Raw genomic sequence first — 23,874 nt, forward strand, 5'->3', positions numbered from 1 at the left:
CCCTACTCTACAAAGTCCTCCCCTACACCATGTCCCTCAGCACTGCATCTAAACGTCCCTTAAACACAGCCAGGGATGGTGACTCCACCCCCTCCCTGGGCAGCCTGTTCCAATGCCCGACCACTCTTTGGGTGAAAAATTCTTTCCTAATGTTCAGTCTAAACCTCCCCTGTTGGAGCTTGAAGCCATTCCCTCTCGTTCTGTCACTAATTACCTGTGAGAAGAGACCAGCACCAACCTCTCTACAGTGTCCTTTCACGAAGTTGTAGAGAGTGATGAGGTCTCCCCTCAGCCTCCTCTTCCTCACACTAAACAGCCCCAACTCCCTCAGCCGCTCCTCATACGATTTGTTTTCCAGCCCCCTCACCAGCTTCGTTGCCCTCCTCTGCACTCGCTCCAGCACCTCCAGATCTCTCTTGGATTGAGGTGCCCAAAACTAGCGTGTGCCCAAAGTGGTGGGGGGCTACCTGAACATTGCTCCCCACAACAGACTGCCCAGGGACGGGGTGCTGAGCACCCCCTGCCATCCTGCAGCTGCTCTGCTGCTGCCCCTGCCTGTCCTCTGGGCTTTCCCACCGCTCACCCAAGGCAGGATCCATCCCTCTGCCACAGCGGTGTCATTGCTGTGCTTTTTGGGCACTTTGGGATGTGGCATTACAGGGGTACAAGGCACCTCTGGGGTGCGGTACCAGCCCCCGTGTTTGCTCCATGGCATTGTCCCTCCTGGGGGACAAGGAGCCACGTCCCCATAGGCAGGGCTGTGCTGGGTGTCACGCTCTGCACCCCACTGTGGACAGAGGCCATCAAAGAGCTTCTGTTCAGCTCTCGCTGCTGGTACCTCTCCAGGCTGACCAGTGCAAGTGGGGTGCTTGGGGACGTGGTTTGGAGGCAGCACGGCGTTTGCTGCCCTAGGAGCCATGGAAGAGATGGGGGGGGTGATGCAGGAAAGTGCCAGATTAACTCGGGATGAGGGCGTAGAGTGGGTCCAGCTCCTTGCTGAGCAGCCAGCGCAGGAGCAGAGTTCTCCTTCCCTGCTGGTGCGGTCTCACCTGGTGAGAGATTCTCCCTTCTAAAATATATTTTACCTTTTTTAAAAGTACATTTTACTGTCTTAAAGTGCATCATCTGCGCAGGGAAGGATGCTGGCAGGATGGCAGCCTGCGCCGGCTCTCTGATGCCAGGCTGGGGATGAGTCAGGTGTTTGCAGGCAAGGCTGGGGGGGCGGATGGGGCTGGCACCAGCACCCCCATGGGACCCTCCCACCACGCCAAGGGGCGGCGGTGCGGGCACTGGGCTGCCCGGCGGTGGGATGGGAAGGCAGCCCAGTTGCCGTTTGGGCTGCGGCTGCGGTGCAGACATCAATCACTGCGCGGGGGTGTTGGGGCTGGGGAAGAGACGGCTCTGCAGAAAGCGCTGCCTGGGACGCGGCGGCAGGGACGGGCTGCGCTGGCGGCATGGGGACCTGGCACCAAGGTAGGACTGGCCACGCCGGGGAGAAGACAAGGCGGCGGGATGCTCTGCGGTGCTGCTGGTTGCCCACGGGATGCTCCGGGCTTTAGTCAGCAGTGGGTGCCCGGCACGGGGAGCACCAGCCTGGGTGCACCCCCCACCTCCGGCAGGGGTCCTGGAGCCTGGTGGGGAGGGACGAGGCACTTTTCCAGCTGGGGAATGGTTTGGGGCAGTGCAGATCCTGCCCCTGCCAGCCCCGCGTGAGGAGGAGCGGTGTGCCATCTCCAGGAGCCAGGGACACCCTGTGTTTCTGACCCACCTCCCCCCCCCCCAGCTTCACCAGAAACAGGGCAGCTCGTGTGATTTTTTTGGCCTTGTTGCAGAGCAGCTCGTGTGATTTTTTTGGCCTTGCTGCAGAGCAGCGCAGGGGAGCTCTCTGGGCTGCCCACGCTGCGGAGCCGTTTGGGGATTTGCATGTCCCCCGGTGCCAGGGGGTGAGGGCTGGGTGACAGGGGGGGCTCAGGGGTGCTGCTGGGGCTTAGGGGACAGCTTTCCTTGTTCCCCTTGTTTGTGTCCCTGGAGGATAGCCTCCCTGCCGGGGCTGCTCTTGTGGTCCCAGGAGGGCTGCGAGGTGCTGCCTGTGCTGTCCTGCCCGTCCCCGACCAGCTCAGCCCCGCTGGCAGGGGTGCTGGGTGCCGCAGCCCTGGGGAGCAACTCGTTGTCCTTGGGGACTGGCAAGTACTGGCACCCCCCTGCCCGGTGTCACACAGCCGGTGTCCAGCTCGCTCCCCATCTCCAGCCATCTCTGCGGCAGCCGTCTGTCCCGTGGCAGCCGTCTGTCCCCCAGCACGGCCCATCTGCCAGGATCAGCCCCGCGGGGCCCTTGGTGGCTGCAGTGAAAAGGCAGGAGGGCACTTGATTGTTACCGAGCTCTGTGCACCCCGGTTGCACTGGAGCCCGTGGAGGTGTGTTTGGGTACTCACCACGGGGCTTTGCACGGGCACTTGGGCCTGTTTGTGTCAGTGACACTTCAGACAGGCAGCCTGCCCACGCTGCGGAGCCGTTTGGGGATTTGCATGTCCCCCGGTGCCAGGGGGTGAGGGCTGGGTGACAGGGGGGGCTCAGGGGTGCTGCTGGGGCTTAGGGGACAGCTTTCCTTGTTCCCCTTGTTTGTGTCCCTGGAGGATAGCCTCCCTGCCGGGGCTGCTCTTGTGGTCCCAGGAGGGCTGCGAGGTGCTGCCTGTGCTGTCCTGCCCGTCCCCGACCAGCTCAGCCCCGCTGGCAGGGGTGCTGGGTGCCGCAGCCCTGGGGAGCTCCTCGTTGTCCTTGGGGACTGGCAAGTACTGGCACCCCCCTGCCCGGTGTCACACAGCCGGTGTCCAGCTCGCTCCCCATCTCCTGCCATCTCTGTGGCAGCCATCTGTCCCGTGGCAGCCGTCTGTCCCCCCGCACGGCCGATCTGCCAGGATCAGCCCCGTGGGGCCCTTGGTGGCTGCAGTGACAAGATGGGAGGATGCTTGGTTGTCACCCAGCTCTGTGCACCCCGGTTGCACTGGAGCCCGTGGAGGTGTGTTTGGGTACTCACCACGGGGCTTTGCACGGGCACTTGGGCCTGTTTGTGTCAGTGACACTTCAGACGGGCAGTGTCCTCAGCAGGGAGTGAGGTGGGGAAAGCAGAGCCCAGGAGCAAGGGGGGATTCTCAGCCTCAAAAACCAGCCCAGCAGCAGGGAGTGAATGGGAAGGGGAAAGCAGGCTCGGGTGAAACCCAGTTTGGAGGCAGCAGAGAAAGGAAAGGCTCTGGGAGGGGATTGCTGCGGAAACTGGAGCCGGGATGTGCTGGGGAAGTGCGGGGGCAGAGCGTCTGGGAAAGCCGTGAATCCACACTCCAGCTTGGAGGGGGAAGAGGAAAACACCAAGGGAAGGAGGAGCAGGCAGGGAGATGATGGGAGGAGATTATAAGCATGACAAGCAGATCTCCCTCTGATCCTGCTGAGCCTTTCTTTGCAGCCACCGTTCTCATGTGCCTGTTTGAGTAGCCTGGGGCTCCGACCGGCTCCAGCCATTTCACCCGGTGTTTGCCCAGAGGAGAAGATCCCGCAGCCCATTTTGGGTCCAGCTGCAGCAGAAGGGAGCCAATGGGATACGTGTGAGCAAGGCTGGGTGCTGGGAAGGGCTGGGACAGCCCAGGTAGGCTGCCTGCCCTGCAGGATTGGGTCCTGCTCCTCCTGTGGGCAATATTTAGAAAAAAATGCAGTGATTTGGGACAGCATTTTCACTGGTCTCAAGTTCACTGCAGCTGTGGTCTGAACTTGTTCTAAAACTTTGTGATGGCAAATATATCAGTTAAATTCTCCCTTTGATGGCATAATGGGACCCATGTTCTTTCTTGACCCGTGGCTCCCCACATCAGGGTCTCCTGGAAGGCTGTCCTGCAAGGACCTGAGTTTTGCATCTGGAGAGTGCCGTGTGCTGGCGAGAGCTCTGCATGACTGGCTTGTTGCTGTTTCATAGAATCACAGAATCATTCCGGTTGGAAAAGACCCTTTGGATCATATAGTCCAACCATCAACCCTACTCTACAAAGTTCTCCCCTACAGCATATCCACCAGCACCACATCTGAAGGACTCTTGAGTTTGAAAGTGTGCTTTCTGCCTTTAAATCAGGGGTGGTTTCTGGTGGAGCACAGAGGTGCTCCCATCAAAAAATGTCTTCTGCGTTTGAAGCTCTTGAGTGCTGTAGGAAAAATCTGTATCCCCAGGGTGTAGAAGGGGCTGGGACAGGTCAAACCATTGAGTGCTACTGCGGTCCCTACAGAGGACCCCTAAGCGATGCCTTCATGGTGCTGAGCACCCCCAGTCTGGCGGAGGTAACAGTCAAGGTGCTGGTGACCATGCCAGCCTTGGTGGCCTTCTCCCACGCCTGGGTCTGCAGCAGCCCTGGGTGCAGGTGACCAGGCTGTGGTGGAGGGTGGCAGTGTCCCATTACTGGCCCAAGCCCTGGAACTCAGTTCCACAGTCCCCAGGGGCTGGGTGCTGCCAGCCCTGAGCCCCTGGTCCTGCTGTGGCAGGAGAAGCTGCATTGGGGTGAGTGGCAGGGCTGCAGGTGCCCCCTGGCTCTCTGCTCAGCTGCACCATGGGCAGGGAATGCCAGGCATCACTGCCCACAGGGACAGGCTGAGAGAGTTGGGGGGTTCAGCCTGGAGAAGAGAAGGCTCTGGGGAGACCTTGGAGCCCCTTCCAGTCCCTCAAGGGGCTCCAGGAAAGCTGGGGAGGGACTCTGGATCAGGGAGGGGAGCCCTAGGAGGAGGGGGAACAGTTTGACACTGAAAAAGGGGAGATTGAGATGAGATCTCAGGACGAACTTGTTTGGTGTGAGGGTGATGAGAGCCTGGCCCAGGTTGCCCAGAGCAGCTGTGGCTGCCCCATCCCTGGAGGGGTTCAAGGCCAGGTTGGATGGGGATTTGAGTGTCCTGGTGTGGTGGGAGGTGTCCCTGCCCAGGGCAGGGGGTGGCACTGGATGGGCTTTAAGGTCCCTTCCAACCCAAACCATTCCATAATTCCTTGACATGGCACCAACACCCCACCGACTCCTGAATGCGGCCGTTGTGGCTGTGCCCAGGAGTGTGGCAGTGCCAGCATGGACCCCCTCTCGCCCACACTGCCTGTGCTGGGGCTGTGCACATCTGCAGGGCTTGGCTGCAGCCATGCTGTGTCCCCAGGGTCACTGGCTTCCCTGCCAGCCCCATGTCCTGAGGGACATCTCCTGGATCCTGGCAGCGAGTTTGCACTGGGGGCTTGCCAGACCCCTTTGCTGGGGCTCTTGCCACCCCAGCACTCCCATGTCATGCTGTCACCTCCTTCAGGGCCCCTGAGTCAGGCTCCTTGCCCTTTGTCACAAGGTTTGAACTGCAGCTTAATATGCAAAAATGGGTCCGGCTGGGAGAGATGGGATGAATTCTTAAATTCAGCCATTAATCCCCATTGTCTCCTCAGGGATCCGTGCTTCCTTGTTCAGGGAAAAAGCAGTTTGGAAGAAAATTTAGGAACTTTGAGTTAAAAACTCAGCGTGTTTTTGGCCCAAAGTGATGGTTGTCATTTTTAGAGATTTGATGTCGATTAAAAAATTCACACGCTGAGATCCAAACGGAAGCGGTTGGGACTGATCCACGCAGGGATTGGAGCGGGGAGCATGCAACTGCTGCTTGAATTTCCAGTGGAAAAGCAGCAGCCTTGTTTCCTGGGTGGAAAAAATAAACCACTGGTGACCTTTGAAGTCTTCTCTTGCCCTTGGCCAAGCCCTGGGGTCTGTTAGGAGAAGCTGAGCTGATGTTTCTCAGGGACCGGTGGCAGGTTGTCCTGCTGGTTCTGGACAGGAGAGCGTGGCTGTGGGGCAGGGGGGTGAAATCCTGGCTCTTTTGGTGTCAGCCAGGTCCCTCTGTGGTGACCACACAGCACTTGCATGGCCAGTGTGGCCAACAGCAGCATCCCTGCTCGCCGGGCTGTGGGACAGGGCTGAGCCCGGCTGGGGAGGCACAGGCTGAGTCGCTCGGTGTCCTCTGCCTGTCCCTTCCCTTCCCTCCTGGCTGTCCCCTCCCACACCCGGCAGCCAGTTTTAGCAGTTTCTCTGGGTAAGGTTTCACATCTTCCCATTGTGCTGAGGGCACCTGAAAGGCAGAGGTGGGACATGAGCTGTGGCATGAGATGTCCTTTCTGTGTAAAAGAAGGTCAGCAAGTTTGCGGATGGCACCGAGCGGCATGGTGCAGCTGACACGCCAGGGAGACGGGATGCCATCCGGAGGGACCTTGGTGGGCTGGAGAAGTGGGCTCATGTGAACTTCATAAAGTTCAACCAGGCCAAGTGCAGGGTCCTGCACCTGGGTTGGGGCAACCCCTGCTATCAGCACAGTCTGGGAGATGGATGGTTGAGAGCAGCCCTGAGGAGAAGGACTTGGGGACACTGGTGGGTGACAAATTGGATGTGAGCTGGCAACGTGCACTCAGAGCCCAGAAAGCCCCCCACATCCTGGGCTGCATCCCCAGCAGCGTGGCCAGCAGGGAGAGGGGGGGTTCTGCCCCTCTGCCCCACTCTGGGGAGACCCCTCTGCAGTGCTGCCTCCAGCTCTGGGGCCACCAACAGCAGAAGGACATGGAGCTGTTGGAGCAGGGCCAGAGGAGGCCACAGAGATGCTGGGGGGGCTGGAGCCCCTCTGCTGGGAGGGGGGGCTGAGAGAGTTGGGGGGGTTCAGCCTGGAGAAGAGAAGGTTCCAGGGAGACCTTAGAGCCCCTTCCAGTCCCTAAAGGGGCTCCAGGAGAGATGGGGAGGGACTCTGGATCAGGGAGGGGAGCCATAGGAGGAGGGGGAAGGGTTTGACACTGAAAGAGGGGAGATGGAGATGAGATCTCAGGAAGAACTTGTTTGGTGTGAGGGTGGTGAGAGCCTGGCCCAGGTTGGCCAGAGAAGCTGTGGCTGCCCCATCCCTGGAGGGGTCAGGTTGGATGGGGATTTGAGTGTCCTGGTGTGGTGGGAGGTGTCCCTGCCCAAGGCAGGGGGGTTGGAACTTAATGATCTTTAAGGTCCCTTCCAGCCCACAACATTCTGTGGTTCTAAAAGTGGTCTTTCCTTGCCTGCCTTAGGTCATGTTCCCGACCAGGTTCTTGCTCTCCATACCTGCTAGAGCAGTGTTTAGGTAGTTGGGACTTACAGGAGGTGATGGTGGTGTGTCATGGAGCAAGTCCTCCAGCCCTAGGTAGGCTGGGTCCGTGGCCTGGAGCTGCACTGGGAGTTCATCCTTGCGTTGCTGCTGCCAGGGCTGAGGAAAAGCCTGGATTTTGGCAGCTCAGGGAGAAGGTGGCTCCCTGCCCATGCCACATGGGCTGTCATTCCCCAAACGGAGACCAGACACATCCCGTATGGGCTTCCACACTCCAAAAAAGTGCCGTTTTTCCGGTGTTGCCAGCATTACTCAGGGCTGCTCGTGTGGCTGCTCTGTGGGCAAGGTGTATGATGTGACCGTGGGCAGATGCTGCCGATGGAGCCAGCTTGTCCAGCCGCAGCCACAGCCCTCAGGCACTCAGTGGTGGCCACCCCAGCTGGTCCTGTGCAGCCTGGGGAGCCCAGCAATGGGGAGCTGGTGGGGCCTGAGCAGCCCCAGTGGGTGACGGTCACAAAGGGTGCTCGTGTGAGGACCTGTGTGGGCACGGACCCTCCCAGGAGCCCTCGCCAGCCCCGCGCTGCATTTGCATAAAGGCTGCAAATGAGCACCCCAGCAGGGAAAGTGCCTTCCCCTCCTCTCATCCTGGCCCCGGGTTTGTTTTTGCATCTTGCAGCTGGAGCTGGAGGCAGGTCTTGTCCCGCCACGCTGGCCGTGGGAACCCAGCGTGCTGCTGCTGCTGCTGGGAAGTCCAGAGGGAAAAAAAACAGCCATCCCGGATGCAATATGTGGAGTTGTCCATGTTTGCAATTTCCTGTCTTGGAGCAGCCTTTAACCTCACTCACAGCCTGGTTTTTCCTCCCAGAGTAAACCTTTCCACTCATAAGAAATACTAGTGGGGGCACTGCAGGCCGCAGGGCGGGGGGGGCAGGGGGTTGTGGCAGCCCCGCTCCCCGCTGTGAGCACGGGGATGGGGTGTGAGCCCCGAGCCCTGGCTGTGGTGGATCCCTGCCACTGCTGTCCCTCCCTGCATCGCTGCCTCTTCTCCTCCGCCTCAAATGAGTATGAAATCCTGACCTTCTCTGCTGCTGCCCCATGCAAAGCCACCTCCTGCCAGCAGATCTGTGCGTGGATGGTCCCATGTCTGCCCGTGCAGCCGGGGCATCCCGGGCTGCCACCCTCCGTCCTCGTGCGCCCGGGTGACACCTCCTGTCTCTCCTTGTGGGTGGCGGTGGCAGAGCGGGGTGACCAGCGGCCATGACGACGGAGACGGGCCCGGGCTCAGACGTGAAGAACGCGCAGGAGGAGGCTCCACAGCAGCAGCTGGAGGCGGCTGCAGCCACCAACCCTGCCGGCCGGGACACCGAGGCCAATGAGAAGCCCGGGGCACAGTCCGATGCCCGAAATACGGAGCCGGTGAGTGAGTGACGGCCGGGTGCCATGAGATGTGGTAGAGAAGGTGGCACAGCAGAGGAAGGGGACGTGTCACCCCCTCTGCGCTGCTCATCACCGTGTCCTTGCTGCAGTGCAGGGGTGCAGAGACCCTGGTGAGGTGGGCATGTCCTGTTGGGCTGTTGGCCTTGGGGAACATCCCGGAGGGGGGCTCTGTACAGCCAGGGCAGTGGGTGGGCTCTGCCGACTGCCTCCCAGCTGCCTGCACAGGTCCTGTGGGGCAGGAGAGGCAGAGGAGCAGTATGGCATCCTGGAGTGCTGGAAGTGGCACCACCAGCCAGGGTGGGGGGACAAGGAGGTGGCCCCGTGTCTCTCAGGACTGAGTTGCCCCTGGTAGGGCTGGGAGCAGTGGCTGCACCCCGATGTCAGGTAGTGGGCACGGTGCTGCCCCGGTGCTGCCTGCGGCACCAGGCGGCTGGGCAGGGAGGTTTTGGGTGCTCGACTGACCCTGAGCTCATGGACATCCATTTTCCAGGGACCTTGGTCGTGCTGGTGGCATGGGGCGGGAACTGGGCTTGGCTGTGGGCTCCGAAGAGGCCACCACCTTTTCCCCCATCATCTGCCCTCTTCTGCCTGCTGCTGGGGGGCTTGCCCTGTCTGTCCGTCCGTCCGTCCTGGCAGTGGTGCCTGGTAACCCTGTGCGTCTCCCCGCTGCAGGGCACAGACATGGAGGAGAAGGACTACAGCGAGACGGACGGGCTCTCTGACAAAACAACCCCCAGCAAGACCCAGAAGTCACCCCAGAAAACCACCAAGAAAGTGAAGAGTGCCCTCTGCAGAGTGACCCTGCTCGATGCCTCCGAGTACGAGTGCGAGGTGGAGGTGAGTCCCGGTGTCAGGGGGGCTGCGCTGGCACCAAGGAGGGGACGCGTCTCAGCCTGGGAACCCGACCCAACCCAGTGAGTCCCAGATGTCAGGGCTCTTCTGAGGACAGCTTTGAAGTACCTCTTTCCTAGGGAAGAGTTTCCACGGAAATGTTTTTAAGTTGAAGCTTCAAAATAAGGAAAAAATTTGGAAAGACAGACCCTAACAGGGAATTTCAGCCCAGTGAATCTAAATTTGGCAGCTACTGACAATAGAAGAGCATGTAAAAAGCAGAAATGTGGGGTGGGGGATAGAGCTCTGCCCTAACCATAGGTGTGTGACACATCTGTGTACCAGCGGGTCTGCTGACACCTCTGGAGTGCAGCATGGTGGCTGTCCCCAAAGCAAAGGACGTGTTGGTGCAGAGAGGCTGACACGCGTGGACCCTCACCGCTGCCCCAGGAGGGTTTGTGTCCTTCCTCTGTGCCTTTACCTTCTCATCCCTCGCTGTCCCTCCCCACAAAGCCAGGGACCCCGTGGGGAAGTGCATTTCCCTGGTAGTGGCTGTCACGGCAGGGAGGGGACAGCGGGGACTGGCACCTCCAGCACCTGCCTTGGCATTGGGAGATGCTGTGGGGATGCTGCAGCCGCTGCCAGTGTGGGGACCTTCCCTGCTAGGACAGGGGGACACCCAGGATTGAACTGGGAGTTGAGGCTGGGATTCGTGGCAAGGTCTGGTGGCCCTGCACCAGGGGTGCCTGTTCCTGTCCCCAGCGGCTGCTGTTGCCTTCTGCCTGCGGTGGCAGGAAGGTCTGAAGTTGGGGTAGGGGAGGTTTAGATTAGATCTGAGGAAGAATGACTTTCCTGAGAGGGTGGTCAGGGACTGGAACAGCCTGCCCAGGGAGGTGGTAGAGTCACCATCCTTGGAGGTATTTAAGAAATGTGTAGATGTGGCACTTCAGGGCATGCTCTAGTGCCCGAGATTGTGGTTTGTGTCTGTTTGGGGGGGATGGTGGTGGTGGTGTTTTTTTGGTTGTTTTTTTTTGTGGTTGGACTTGATGATCTCAAAGGTCCCTTCCAACCATGAAGGTTCTGTGATTCTGTGTCCTGGTGGCAGGGACATTTGTAAGGAACTGACAACTTTGCTTAAAAACGCAAAAGCTGAGGTTGCTGAGGAGCAGAAATCCCGGAGCCTTTGCTGGGGAGAGCACTGCCCGTGCTGCTGGCGGGCGGGCAGAGGGGGTTTGTGGGCAGCAGCTTGGCGCTGGCTGCGGGACCTGGCTCTGGGCTGCACAGGGTCGATGCAGGCGAGGAGTGTGGCTCCTGCTCGATACAAAAATCGAGCTGCCTGGGACAAGCGAACCCCCCGAGGCGGGGGGGTCTGGCCCCCTGCCCATGGCGCAGGCAGCAGGGCCTTTGATCTCAGCACTCTGGCAGCCCTGGCTGTGGCTTCAGCGGTAAAATCTGTCACAAAGCTGGGGGAGGATGGGCTGCCAGGAAGATGAAAGCCCTCCTGAAGAAGAAAAGGAGCAGAGCTCCCCAAAGGACCACGGGGGACTCGTGGGGCATAGGAAGAGTTGTGCAAGCCCCAGCAGGGCTGTCCTTCCATGGGGTAAGGGCGATCTCTCTGCTATTGCAGTGAGGAGGATGGGGCTGACTCTTAGAGAGCAGCAGCTCTCTAAAAAAGCCACCTGAGGCACAGGGGAGAGTGTAGAGTTCGGTGTAGAAAGGCTGGTGCTGCATTTCTTTCTTTCTTGTGGGCCCCATAGGAATAGTTGTGCCTTGCCCACATTCTTAATTAAGGCTTAATTCAGTAAAACTCAAAAAGGGGAGTCAAACCGTTCAGTGTGACACCCCGGCACATGCCAAGGGTGAGCCCCTGCCTTCAAAACCCGGGTCAGCAGGAGGGAGGAGACCCAGGAAGGGTGGGAAAAGCTTTGCAGGGCAGCAGGAGCCCAGGGTTGCCATCGGGGCCGGGCCACTTGGTGCCTGGGCTGTGTGGTGAAGGTGCTTTGGTAAGTGGATGCCTCGGAGAAGGGAGATGGGAGCTGCCAGGCTGGGAGTCTGTAAGTAGGGGGGAAACACACATGGGAGGAGTTGTTCTTCCATCTCCATGAGCAAGCCTGGGCCTCGCTCCCACTGGTAATGAAGGGAAATTCAGGGGAACTCAAAGATAATGAGGGTGCCTTGCATCCCTGCGTGAGACTCGGGCTCTTTGTGGCTCTCGTTTGTCATGCCGTGCTTTGGGACCCAGCCACCACTGCCACCAGTGGTAGGGTGTTGGGAAGGAGCTTGCCCCAGGGGCAGTGCCGGCTGCCACAAGCTCTGGGGTGCATTTGTCCCAGTTACGGGTCTGGAGTGGAGGTGCCTGGGCTGGCTGGACCCCTCTCTGGCTGGGGTCACTGTCTCCTGGTGTGATGGGGGATGAGCTGGGTGGGCACTGGGGGACCTGCTGCCTGCATCGCACTGGCTGGCCTCGACCATGGCCCATCCCTGCAGCACCAGGGCCACCTGGGTGTCCCCAGAGCAGTGCTGCCAGCACTTTTTGGTGGTCACCTGGAAGGCCAGGGCTGTGCTGAGCCTGCCCAGTGCTCCCTGCCCGCACCCGGTGGGTGCTGCCTGTGCCTGCTGGCTCTCCAGGGGAGCAGGGCTCACCATCAGCCTCTCCCTGTCTCCCACAGAAGCACGCCCGAGGCCAGGTCCTCTTTGACATGGTGTGCGAGCACCTCAACCTTCTGGAGAAGGACTACTTTGGCCTCACCTTCTGCGACTCAGACAGCCAGAAGGTAAGCACGGGGGGTCCCCTCTGTAGCCGCCCCCTCCGTGGTGGGGAACCCCCCTGACCTGCTGTCTCCTTGTTGCAGAACTGGCTGGACCCCTCCAAGGAGATCAAGAAGCAGATCCGCAGTAAGTGCCCAGGGAGGGTTCATTCTCCCCAGCCCTGGGGTGTCCCACAGGGCTCCTGGATGGCTGGGCTGTCCTGCAGCAGGTCCCCTCCCCACCTGCCGTGGAGGGGACCTCTGGCAGCTGGCCTGGGGACAAGGATGCTGTTGCTTGTTCAGCTGCCTGTTACCCACCTCTCCTCTTAGTCATGACAGGAGTGGGGGTCAAAGGACCCCGTCTGTGCCATCAGAGAGCAGGCTGAGACCTGGTCCCTCTCTGGGCACCATCCCCACCTGCCCAGAGCAGGGAGGACAGGGATGGGGGGAAGAGTTGGGAGCTTGCTGGGACAGGTCCTGAGGTGTCATTGCCCACGATGTTGCTTTTCCAGGGTGGCAGAAGGGCTGTTGCCCAAAGTGTCACCTTCTGGGACATGTGAGGCTTTTGCTGTGACATTGGTAGTCACGCTGAGCTGACGCCTCCTGAAGTAGTGATGCTTTTCTCTCCCCAGCTGTTTGGGGAGGATTCACCAACTCGTGCTGGTGTCTTGATGGTTGTTTTCCCAGCAGCTTCTGGAGCCCCCTTGTCCCTGCCCTGTGCTGGACTTGGGGGACTCATGGGACCCTTAGTGGATGCCCGGGTGCTCCTGCAGCAAGCGTGGGTGCTGCCCTTACTGCTCTCTCTCCTCCCTAGGTGGGCCTTGGAATTTTGCCTTCACCGTGAAGTTTTACCCTCCAGACCCTGCCCAGCTCACAGAGGACATCACAAGGTGAGGACCTGTGGGTACAGATGCTGGAGCAGCTCCCAGGGGATGGGCTGGCAGCGTGTGGAGGGGCAGGGCTCGGGCAGGATGAGGGAAGCTGGGGGAACGTCTGGGGTCTGGCTGCCCTCCTGCTGCCTGTGGCACGTCTAAATCCGGCCAGGAAGGTGGCCGTGGGAGGTGGCAGTCCCCGCAGAGAGCAGCACACGAAGGGGGTGCCAGCAGCCCCTTCCCGGGGACGCCCAGCCTGCTCCATAGGGCACCCTCTCACCCTCTGCCCCTCCTGCAGATACTACCTGTGCCTGCAGCTCCGTGCGGACATCATCACGGGGCGCCTGCCCTGCTCCTTTGTCACGCATGCCCTGCTGGGCTCCTACGCCGTGCAGGCCGAGCTGGGCGACTATGATGCTGAGGAGCATGTGGGCAACTACGTCAGCGAGCTCCACTTCGCCCCCAACCAGACGCGGGAGCTGGAGGAGCGCATCATGGAGTTACACAAGACCTACCGGTGAGCCCCAGGAGAAGACGGGCCGGTGGCAAAGAAAGCACCAGACAGTTGGCCCACACCTGGTGGGGCACCTGGCCATGTGTCCCCCTCTCTGTCTCCCTGCAGGGGAATGACCCCCGGGGAAGCGGAGATCCACTTCCTGGAGAACGCCAAGAAGCTCTCCATGTACGGAGTGGACTTGCACCATGCTAAGGTATGGGGCCATGGGGCTGCCAGAGTGGTGGCCAGGGACACCTCATCCTGTCCTGCTGTCTGCCCACCCCTCCCTGCCCATCCCCTTCCTGCCACAAGGAAGGGTCAACGAGGACATGGTCCTATGGTTGTGCATTGGACCAGAGGACCTCCAGCCTCACCCAGTCTGTGGTTCGGTGACCACTCTGCCAGCCGGTCCCTTGTAGCAGAGGACCAGCAGGAGGGAGTGTGGTACTGCTGGCCAAACTGGTTCTTACTGGGCAGCTGAGTAGTCCCTCCTGTCCCTCTTGCCTCCTCCAGGACTCAGAGGGCATAGACATCATGCTGGGCGTCTGCGCCAACGGCCTCCTCATCTACAGGGACCGGCTGAGGATCAACCGCTTCGCCTGGCCCAAGATCCTCAAAATTTCCTACAAGAGGAGCAACTTCTACATCAAGATCCGCCCGGGTGAGGTGGGTGCCATGCACCAGTGGTCCCCAGGGCACAACAGGGTGCCTACTCTGCTGGAGTGGGGCTGCCTGGCAGGGAGGTCCTCGCCTGGCTCCAGCCTTTGCCCCAAGGGTCCCAAGTTAATGACCATGTTGGCCAACCAAGAGAGCACACCTGTGGCGTATGGAGGCTTTCAGTAAGGGCTTTCTTGTTCGTGCTCTCATTTTCTCACTGGCAAAGCGACTTCAGCAGCCTGAGGGCACCCCAGGTGCCATCCCCCACCAGCCAGATGCTGTGACCCCGCTGGTGTAGGGAGGCTGCTCTGGAAGGGGGGGTTGAGGGCCATTTTTGATGTGTTTTCCATGCTTCACAAAAAAAAAATCCAGAAGCCTTTTCGTTCATTTTCTGACTTCATTTTCACTCTCTTCACTTTTATGTGCACTGATGGGAGAATGCATTTCCACCCACGTTTTCCAGCAGGCAGGAGGGCATGGACAGTGCATCTAAAAGGGAGAGCGATGCCCTCTCACCAAACGAGCTGTAAAAGGTTTTTGTTTCTTGAGGGAATTTATCTTGCACTGAAAAGCCATTTACAGTTGAGGAAAGTGCTTAGGCCAAAAGAGCGTGGGCGTGATCCCACCACCCAGTGGGACCGGGCACAGACCTTTCCAGCACTGCTTTGAAGAAGACTTTTTTTTTTGCATGGTCATGGCTCCTGCCAGGGGAACCTGAGGTCCTTGGCAAGGCAGGTCCCATTCCACCATGTTCTCTAGGGCAGGATCTGCCTGTAACGGAGTCTCTCTGTCTCCCCCAAGTACGAACAGTTTGAGAGCACCATTGGCTTCAAGCTGCCCAACCACCGCTCCGCCAAGCGTCTCTGGAAGGTCTGCATAGAGCATCACACCTTCTTCAGGTGAGGAGACCTTCTCCAGACCTTCTCCAGGCCTTGCTTCTTGGAGGCAGACATACTTCTGCCGCAGTGGATCAATGTGGGGGGCAGTGCTGGGGGGCACGGCTGACGGCACTTCACTCCCTCACCCCTAGGCTGGTGTCCCCGGAGCCACCTCCCAAGGGCTTCCTGGTGATGGGCTCCAAGTTTCGGTACAGCGGGCGGACGCAGGCGCAGACACGGCAGGCCAGCGCCCTCATCGACCGCCCGGCGCCCTTCTTCGAGCGCTCCTCCAGCAAACGGTACACCATGTCTCGCAGCCTTGACGGAGGTATGCCCCAAATTGGGGAGGGGGCGGGAGATTGGTCGGCTGGCGGGAGCGAGGGGGATGCTCGGCTCTGTGAGCTGTTGGGCTCATTTGGCAGGGTTACAGCAGCCATCAGGCTTCCTTCTGGAGGCCGTCCCCAACCGCAGCCCCACGGCAGAGGGTCTATCCCCACCTCGAGCGATCGCTCAGGCCGCACACAAGCTGGGGGACGTGGCAGGGCTGGGGTCAGGCAGCTTGGGGACGGGGCTCCCCCTGGCTCCCTATTGCCCTGGGACCCCTGGGACCAGTCTTCAGGGCTTGTGGGTCCCCAGGTCTGAGGGTGGGGGGCGGAGGCTGGGGGTGTGGAGTGGGGGGTTAGGGGTGGCAGGGCTGGGGGGACCCGGCTCCCCCCCCACGGACAGAGTTCTCGCGCCCAGCCTCTGTCAGCGAGAACCACGACGCCGCGGCGGAGGGCGAGAAGCAGGATGAGGACGGTGAGTTTGGCAGCAGGAGACGGTCTGAGACGGAGGACGAGGAGGTGACCACCCCAACGAAGATCAAAGAGCTGAAGGTACAGAGGAGGCGGGCGGGTGGGGGGGGACGAGGTGGAGGGGATGGCTGGCTCACCCCTGGAGAGGGCAGGCAGAGGACCAGGCACAGGCAGCAGGGCTGGGCTACAGCAGGAAGGGTCACCTTGGGGCATGGTCGGTCCCTGCAGCCCTTTCTCCTCCAGCCCTGCCTTAGGCTGGTGTGACCCTTGGGACACAGCTCTTGGCCTCACCGGTGGAAATGGGGTTGTCACAGGGGCTCGGCTCAGCTCTGATTCCCCGGTGCCCTCCTCAAGTCTCAAGGCTCGTCCCCAGGCAGGGCTGGACCCAGGAGCAGCCCTGCTGTGCGACAGGGATGGGGACAGGCCAGGCATATCGGTGCCCACTTGTGCCCACCACTGCCTGGGCACAGCCCAACTGCCCCTTGCCCCGGCCCATGGGCTGGCCCAGGGAGACCCCAGCCCATTTAAGCCCCACGCTGAGAGGGGAGGGGGGTCCGGTCCTTCTGCGCCCTACCAGCCCATCAACTTAACTGTGATGTTTGTGACAAGTTCCCTCGACTGACCCTGCTGGTTACTTTTAACCCTCTCTTTGCTGCCAGCCGGAGCACGAAACAACCCCCAGGCACAAGCAGGAGGTATTCTCTCTCTGGAGTATCTTAGTCCTCATCGGTGCATCATATTGTCCATCCTTTCCAAAGCAACACTGTGTGTCACCCTATTTACTGGAATACAAGATGCACCGGGGCGGGAGGGGTTGGATGCTAGAGAAGCCCGATGAGCAGAGAGCTGGGGATGTGCCCCAGCGCGCACACGGCATCTTCTATCCCACTAAGTAAGGTGGTCCTAATCGTACGTGTGAGCAAGAGCCCTCCCAAGGCGCAACGGCCAAGTCCTTGGCCCGTTGGGAAGACCTGGCTTCTGCTCGTGTTACTGACTCCGCCATGTCCTCGCCTCGTGTCTCCTCCCCGTCCGGCCCCCGTGGCCCTGGCTCTCCTGCCGAGGCTGGTCCCATCGCTCCCGCTGGCGTCCTGACCCGTGCTCTGCTTCTGCCTGACCCGAACCACCTCCGTCACCCGCAGCCCCCCGCTTTCCCCACCATGGAGACGGGCTGGAGCTCCTGCCGTCCCACCCCACCGGGGCAAACGGGTCTCTGAGCTGCCCGTGGCACCCACCCCCGCGCCAGAGGGCAGCTGCCTGTCACAGAGAAGAGGGACGCCTGCCCTCCCCAGCACAAACTCCCGTGTCCGCGGTGGCCCCCCCATCAGGATCGATTCGTCCCACCCTAAAATCCACAGCTGCTCCCCGGGGTTTTCCCCCTCCGCTCGCAGTGGGATGTGGATCCTCGCCCGGAGCTGTGGCCGGGGACAAGCGTGGCCGGTCGGTGGGGTTTGCCGCGCTGGCACCACACAGCCCTCACCGTCCCGCTGGGCACCGCAGGGCAGACCCCGCCGGGGGGCTGGGCACCGGTCCCTCCCCTGCCCGCCTCATCGCTTACCCCGCTGCATGTGCATGTGCTGCCCCCCCGGCGCACCCCCAGCCCAGAGGTGGGCAAACCCTGAAGCGCTTCTCCACGGCTCAGGCACGCGGGTCCACGGGGGGAGCTTTTTCCATGCGTTGCACCGAGCCTTCCAGCGTCCGGATAATCTGCTCGGGTTTTTGTCACGGGACTCTCTTGGGTCTCTGGGCTGCTGCTGAGGAGAAATACCAAGGAGGTGTTTTTAGGTGACTCCTTTCGAACCTCAAAAGAGGTTTGAGTTTGAAGCAGGAAGCCAGGGTTCTTCCTCTTGCTGGTTCTTGCTCTGCGCCAGTTTGCCCACCTCTGCGGCAGGACGAGGGGAGCCACCCTGGTGCCTGTACCGTCACGGAACGATGCTCGAACGCCTGAACCCCACCTTGCACTTGAGCGCTCTGAGCTGTCCTCTCCACAGCAGGCCAGACCCACCCCACCCCAGGCTGCTGTTGGGCCAAGGCTGGTTCCGTGGTGGTCCAGTCTTGGCTCCATGCTGGACATCTCTGACCAGCCCTTGACCTCCTGCCCTTTGGCAAAAGCCCACTTTGAAGGAGCTCCATTGGAAATGCCGGTTTCCTGCCCTGGTGGGGCAGAGGCTGGGGCTCCCTTTGTGCCTGGCACAAGAGAGCAGCAGAGGAGGCTGCTGGCATTTCCAGGAGGGTCCCATCCCTTGCTGGTCCCAAGGGAGAGCCCACGCTTTCCCCCCAGCTGGCTTAGCTTGTCCTCAACAGGCCGTGCTGGAGATGCTGAAGGGTGTGCTGTGCCCTTCATGGAGGGAAGCCCCACCATGTGTGTTTGGCCACGTGCTGCTTTTTTGCTGCTCCTTGCAGTGGTCTTAGTCAGAACTGCAGACCAGGGTGCTCTGGCGCGCGGTTCATTTGGCTCTTGAGACCCTAAATTCAAGCCCAGTGTGAAGCAAACCTTCCCAGTGCCCCCACTCGTCTCTTTTGCTTCGGCTGGTGCTTTAATCATTGTTATCTTCCTCTTTCCTTCCCCAAGTTTTTAGACAAGCCAGAAGATGTTTTGCTGAAGCATCAGGCCAGCATCAATGAGCTGAAACGGACCCTGAAGGAGCCCAACAGCAAGCTGGTTCACAGGGACCGGGACAGGAGGCTGCCTTCCTCACCAGCCTCTTCCTCACCCAAACATGAAGATGAAACACCAAAGGGAACCCCAGAAAAGGCCGGCGAGGTTTGTTTTGCTGCTTCTCTTATGGAGGGGATCAAGTTGTTCACGGGGAGGTGTTCCTCAGCTGTTGGGCTCTGGGTCTCTGCCTCCTGGGGGACATGGTGGAAATTGCGCAGTGGAGATACGGGGTGGAGGAAGGGGCCTTTGGCCAGGGCCTTATCTTTCAGTTCTGTGAGGAGCTAACCATTTCATGCTGCTGATGGTGATCTAACCCAGTGCCCAGGCACCGCATGGGAGTGAACATCTCATCCTTCTCCGGAGAGCCGTGTTTGGGGGTACTTGGGAGTTGGGCTGTGGCTTTGTTGGCCCATGAGATGGGTCTCTCCTCACCCCTTGCAGGGCTGGTGCATGGCAGTGCCCAGTGCAGCTCTTGCCCGAGGGCTGTCCTCAGCAGAGCGGGACCAGGCGCTGGCACAGAGGTGCCCTGTGGTGGTCTCACCAGCCAGGACGTGTTGGAGAAGAGCCTTGAGAAGAGAAGGCTCCGGGGAGACCTCATAGGAGCCTACCAATATCTGAAGGGAGCTACAGGAGAGCTGGGGAGGGACTCTTTGTCAGGAAGTGTGGTGACAGGACAAGGGGTAATGGTTTTAAATTGGAAGAGGGGAGATTTAGATTAGATATTAGGAAGAAATTCTTTACTGTGAGGGTGGTGAGGCACTGGCCCAGGTTGCCCAGGGAAGTCGTGACTGCCCCATCCCTGGAGGGGTTCAAGGCCAGGCTGGATGGGGCTTGGAGCAACCTGGTCTGGTGGGAGGTGTCCCTGCCCAGGGCAGGGGGGCTGGAACTTAATGATCTTTAAGGTCCCTTCCACCTCTAAGCATTCTATGATTCTGTGACCTGGGTGGTGGGAGTAGGCTGAGAGGTGACCGGTGCCACACGGGCACCCTGCACCCACGGCCTCCCTTCCCGTCGCTGTGCCGGCTGGCTTTGCGGTGGGACTGTGAAACGATGGCACCTGGGGGGCTGGAGTTGGGGGTGCCAGGGCACGCAGAGCCCTCGGTGCTGCGAGGGGCGCGGATGGCGCAGCTGGGTGCTCCGTGGTGTGGGGTTGCTGCTTGGCTCGGTACAGGCAGCGTGTGGCAAGGGCATCTGGATGCCCTCTCCCCACCAGGGACCCTCCTTGCTTGCTCACGGCCTCTGCGGTGTTCCCTCCCCAGTGGGGGCTCTGGAGCCAGTCCTGTGCCCGCACCAGTGGCCATGGCTCCAGGCAGGATGGATGCCACACACGGGACCCGCTTTGCCCTGGTTCCCTCCCGGGATGGTCCCGTGGGGCTGGGCTGTGGGGAGGGTGCGGGCCAGGGGCTGTCTGTGGGGGATTCATGATGTGCACGTGTGTCTGCTGGTCCCCAGCGCCGGATGGAGACGTGGGGCTGCAGGGGGACCCGGGCAGAGGTGGGTTCCCAGCCCCTCGTCAAAGCACAGCGCTGGGAAGAAGAGGGACTTCACCCCACATCTTTTTTACTAGCAAATATCTAAAGTGCGGAGATGTAAATGGAGCATCTAGAGCTGGCGTAGCTGTGACCTCTGTTCATCCATCCATCCACCCACCCACCAATCCATCCACCCACCCACCCTTCTACCCATCCACCCACCCACCATTTGTTCCTTCCTTCCTCTCATGTGCTCTCTCTCTCTCTGTGTCTGTCTCTCTCTCTCTCTCTCTATTTTCCCGTGGGTGCTGGGGTTTCCGTGCTGGCACAGACGATGGAAGAGGACACCTTAGACGATTTTACATCCGAGCACGGAGCTTCCCTAAGCATGGAGTCTTTCACGCAGAAAAGCCTTGTCTCCTCTCCTGAGGTTGTCACCATCCTCCTTCTCTCCCCACCCCTCGCTCTCACAGTTTGCCCCCCGGGGGTGCCTCTGTCCTCCTGAGGTGGCTCCTGCCCTCTGAGCAGAGCTGGAGCCCTTTGCTGCCCCCCACCCCAGGTGGTCCCCTCCCCAGCGATGGGCAGGATCCCTCTCCAGGACAGGGCTGTTGGTGAAATCTGCTCCCCTGAGTGTTTCTTCTGGGCTGTGAGACAGTGTCCTGGGAGGGACCTCCCAGTGGAGCCCTGCTGTGCACCCCCAGGGCTGGCTGGGTATGGGGGCCATGCTGGGGGGTCCCGAGGCAGCACTGACCCTGTGGCACAGGCACTGTGTGGGTCTCCACTCCGGGTGTGAGCAGGCAGCAGCTAGAAGCTGCCTTTAGTAATCCTTGGTGCTTTCTTTTCACTTTGGCCACACTTACAGTTCCCCGGGCCCAGGCACCCTGAAATAGGGCATCTCAGGGGGCATCAGGAATGTTGGACTTCTGCCTGAGCAAAGCAGGGTCATGCTGCCTTCGATGTCCTCACCCAGTGCCCACAGTGAGGAATGTGGGCTCTCAGCACTGCTTGCATGCAGGGTTTATCTCACGTGCTGGCGGCTGTTTCCCAGGACAGCCAAGAGAAGATACCACTGGTCTTTGAGACTCGGTTCTGGTGTGGTTGGACACAGCCATGACCCCGTGTGGTTCTCAGCGGTGCTGAGGTGCACATCCTACCTGGGTGCCCCTGGGGAAGATGGCATTGGGCAGGGGGACCAGTGGTGAGGCTGGTTCCATGCTCAATCCCTGTCAACTCCGTTAGTGCAGAAGTTGCCAGTGTTGGCCAGCTGTGTCCTACCAGCACAGCTGGAGCCTGAACACGGGCTCCCTGTGTCCCCAGGAGGCAGTAGGGGTGTGAGTGAGAGCTTGGGCACAGCCTCAGGCTTCAACAAGGACACAGGCATCTGTAGTGAAGCTTGGTCTCGCAGCAGCATCTCCTGGTCTGCAGTGGGACCCTTTACGTGCCCATGTTTAGGAGGTGGTGGACAGAAAGAGCAGGAGTGAGGTGCGTGCACATCTCTTGATTCTGAGATTCTTCCCCTCCACCCACCAGGGTGCCAGGGCCTCATAGGTGATTTCTCTCTAGGCGTTAGTGGCTGAGACTCAGCAGTTGATATGTGGGAACTTGTCCTCTCCTGGCCTGTGGTCACCATGAGGAATTTGTGGCCCTAAGAGGGTGATAACATGTGGACAGCACCTCTGCAGAGCTTGGAGCTCTCATCGTGGTCAGCCTGAAAGTCTCTTGATGCCTATGGGCATCAGACCCGCTGAGGCTGGGTTATCACTCCCAGCTACACACATCTCCACCCTCCCTCCCATCCCTCTGTCCTCACCCCAGCTGGAAGACAAGAATGCTGGGCTGTGAGGTGCCAGAGTCTCTTCAGCTTTGGGTGACAAAGCACCCCAGTGTGTTGTCTCAACATCTTGGATTCTCCCCTCCTTGTCATGAGGCCTGTGCTTTCCTCTCAGGTGAGCTGAGTCTCCCTGAGGAGCAAAGAGAGATGGCAGGGACATCAAAGCATGCTTGAAGGGAGAAGACTGCTGCCTGCCTTGGGCTCTGCCGAGGCTATGGGCCCCTTTGGCAGGTGCAGAAAGCTGTCTGTGCTCCATGCCATCATTTCTTTCCTTTCTAGCAGCTTGCTCCCTCTTGTGATGTGTAGGTCACAGTGAGAATGGCCTTCCCAAATGCTCCTGTTCTTAGAGCAGATTGGGCCATGGAGGGGAGATGTGAAAGGAAATTATCGCTTGGGAAGTCAAGGTTGCACTATGGACCCTTCCCAGCACCATCACTTTTTAGGCTCAGCTTCTGCCTTGGCACACACTGTCCTGCCAGTCCACTGATCTCCAAAGCTCCAGAAGTCCTCTTCTTTCCTGGAGGACATACCCAAGTATCCAGATATTTTTTCTGAACATCCCCAAGAGTCCTCATGCTCTGGAGACATAAGGGGTGCCATGAGCTGTGGAACCAGAGCTGTGTCTGGACCTGGCATTGAGCCCTCTGGGGCAGAGCTCAGATCACACCACAGAGTAGCTGGCTGTCCCCTTGAAGTGGGCTGTGCTCATCTCAACAAAGCTTTAGGAGAAGGAAACTCATTTGGAAATAAATCTGGAGCTTTTGGGTTTTCCTTTCTGGTTAAGAGGTGCTGCCATGGATGAACACATTGTTCCAGGCTTCAGAAGACTTGTCTTAAAGCTTTTTGATCTACGATGAATATCTCAAGCTTTAATTCAGAGGAGCCTGAAGAAACTTGTCATCTTTGTCCAGGGAAGGTCTCCTCTAAAGGACTCTGCTGTGCAGCCAGAGAAGAGAGATGAGAGGGCTTCACTGAAGAGTGTGTTCAGGTGCTCACAACCTGTCCATCCTTGCCTTGGCTGCAGAAAGCAATGAGACCAGAGTGCAGAAGCAGAAGAGAAACTGCTGTACCCTCAAGACAGTAAGCAGTCTTCTGGTTGAGTCAGCCACGAGCATCGCTGCAGAACAGGAACTGGTGTTGAGGGAATGCCAGAGACCAACCTGTGGTTCCTGGCAGGCCCAGAGCAGCCACTGAGTTAGTGATAATGTTGCTTTCATGGGTCAAACCCAACTGTGAAGGACCCAGGTGGTGCTCTTGGCAGTCACTGACTGCCTCTGTTGTGATTTCTATGGACTAAGATTAAATAAAACCTGCGTTGGAGGCAAGTGTGGAGAAATGAACCTGGAGAGCAGATGGTACTTGGGACCCCAGGGTAAAGGGATATCAGAGAGGTTTGTGCGAGTGATGCTGGAGGAAGCTGGCGTGGGATAGGTCTCCTGAACACCTGGCTCCTCCAGCACGAGTGCATGGGGACCTGGTTGTGGCAGGGTACAGGTGCCGTGGCAGAATCCCTGGCAAGGATTTGTCTTCCATCTGCAGAAGAGGATGCTCTTACTGCCACATGTGTGGCATGGCTTGCAGTGCACATGGAGCCCTCAGCACAAGAAGGACATGGAGCTGTTGGAGTGGGGCCAGAGGAGGCCACAGAGATGCTGGAAGGGCTGGAGCCCCTCTGCTGGGAGGGGGGGCTGAGAGAGTTGGGGGGATTCAGCCTGGAGAAGAGAAGGCTCCAGGGAGACCTTTATGTTGGCCTTCCATTACGTGAAGGGGGCTACAGGAGAGATGAGGAGGGGCTGTTTGCAAGGGCATGTAGCGATAGGACCAGGGACAATGGTTTAATGGTTTTAAACTAAAGTGGGGTAGGTTCTTTAGGGTGGTGAGACACTGGAACAGGTTGCCCAGAGAGGTTGCCCCATCCCTGGAGAGATGTAAGATCAGGCTTGATGAGCTCTGAGCAACCTGATCTAGTTAAAGATGTCCCTGCTTACTGCAGGGGGTTGGACTAAATGACTTTTAAAGGTCCTGTCCAACCCAACACATTCTATGATCCTATGTGCCGTCCCCGTGGCAGTCCTGGGGTGGCTTGGCTTTCTTGCTGGGGG

General features: G+C 59.6%; 1 protein-coding gene across 16 annotated transcripts in view; it reads left to right on the forward strand.

Annotated features, from left to right (window-relative positions):
* The window catches only part of EPB41L1 (erythrocyte membrane protein band 4.1-like 1), a 66,254-nt gene that overhangs the window by 24,424 nt on the left and 17,956 nt on the right, over positions 1–23,874 (forward strand). For 6 of the 16 annotated variants that reach the window (XM_014937575.1, XM_014937578.1, XM_014937579.1 and 3 more), the window contains exons 2-15: positions 8,340–8,517; positions 9,211–9,375; positions 12,039–12,143; positions 12,222–12,264; positions 12,931–13,006; positions 13,287–13,505; positions 13,611–13,698; positions 13,998–14,150; positions 14,943–15,040; positions 15,172–15,347; positions 15,746–15,894; positions 16,473–16,508; positions 18,383–18,574; positions 20,273–20,371. In XM_014937575.1, coding sequence (XP_014793061.1) covers positions 8,359–8,517; positions 9,211–9,375; positions 12,039–12,143; positions 12,222–12,264; positions 12,931–13,006; positions 13,287–13,505; positions 13,611–13,698; positions 13,998–14,150; positions 14,943–15,040; positions 15,172–15,347; positions 15,746–15,894; positions 16,473–16,508; positions 18,383–18,574; positions 20,273–20,371 — 1,758 coding nt within the window. In that variant the 5' untranslated portion in view covers positions 8,340–8,358. Of the gene's footprint in view, positions 1–1,312; positions 1,474–8,339; positions 8,518–9,210; positions 9,376–12,038; positions 12,144–12,221; positions 12,265–12,930; positions 13,007–13,286; positions 13,506–13,610; positions 13,699–13,997; positions 14,151–14,942; positions 15,041–15,171; positions 15,348–15,745; positions 15,895–16,472; positions 16,509–18,382; positions 18,575–20,272; positions 20,372–23,874 lie in introns of those variants that run through there. The other 10 variants (XM_014937582.1, XM_014937586.1, XM_014937588.1 and 7 more) reach the window with 5 other exon arrangements.

Source organism: Calidris pugnax, unplaced genomic scaffold, assembly GCF_001431845.1.
Source record: "Calidris pugnax isolate Ruff unplaced genomic scaffold, ASM143184v1 scaffold83, whole genome shotgun sequence".
In the NCBI taxonomy this organism is placed as follows: domain Eukaryota; kingdom Metazoa; phylum Chordata; class Aves; order Charadriiformes; family Scolopacidae; genus Calidris; species Calidris pugnax.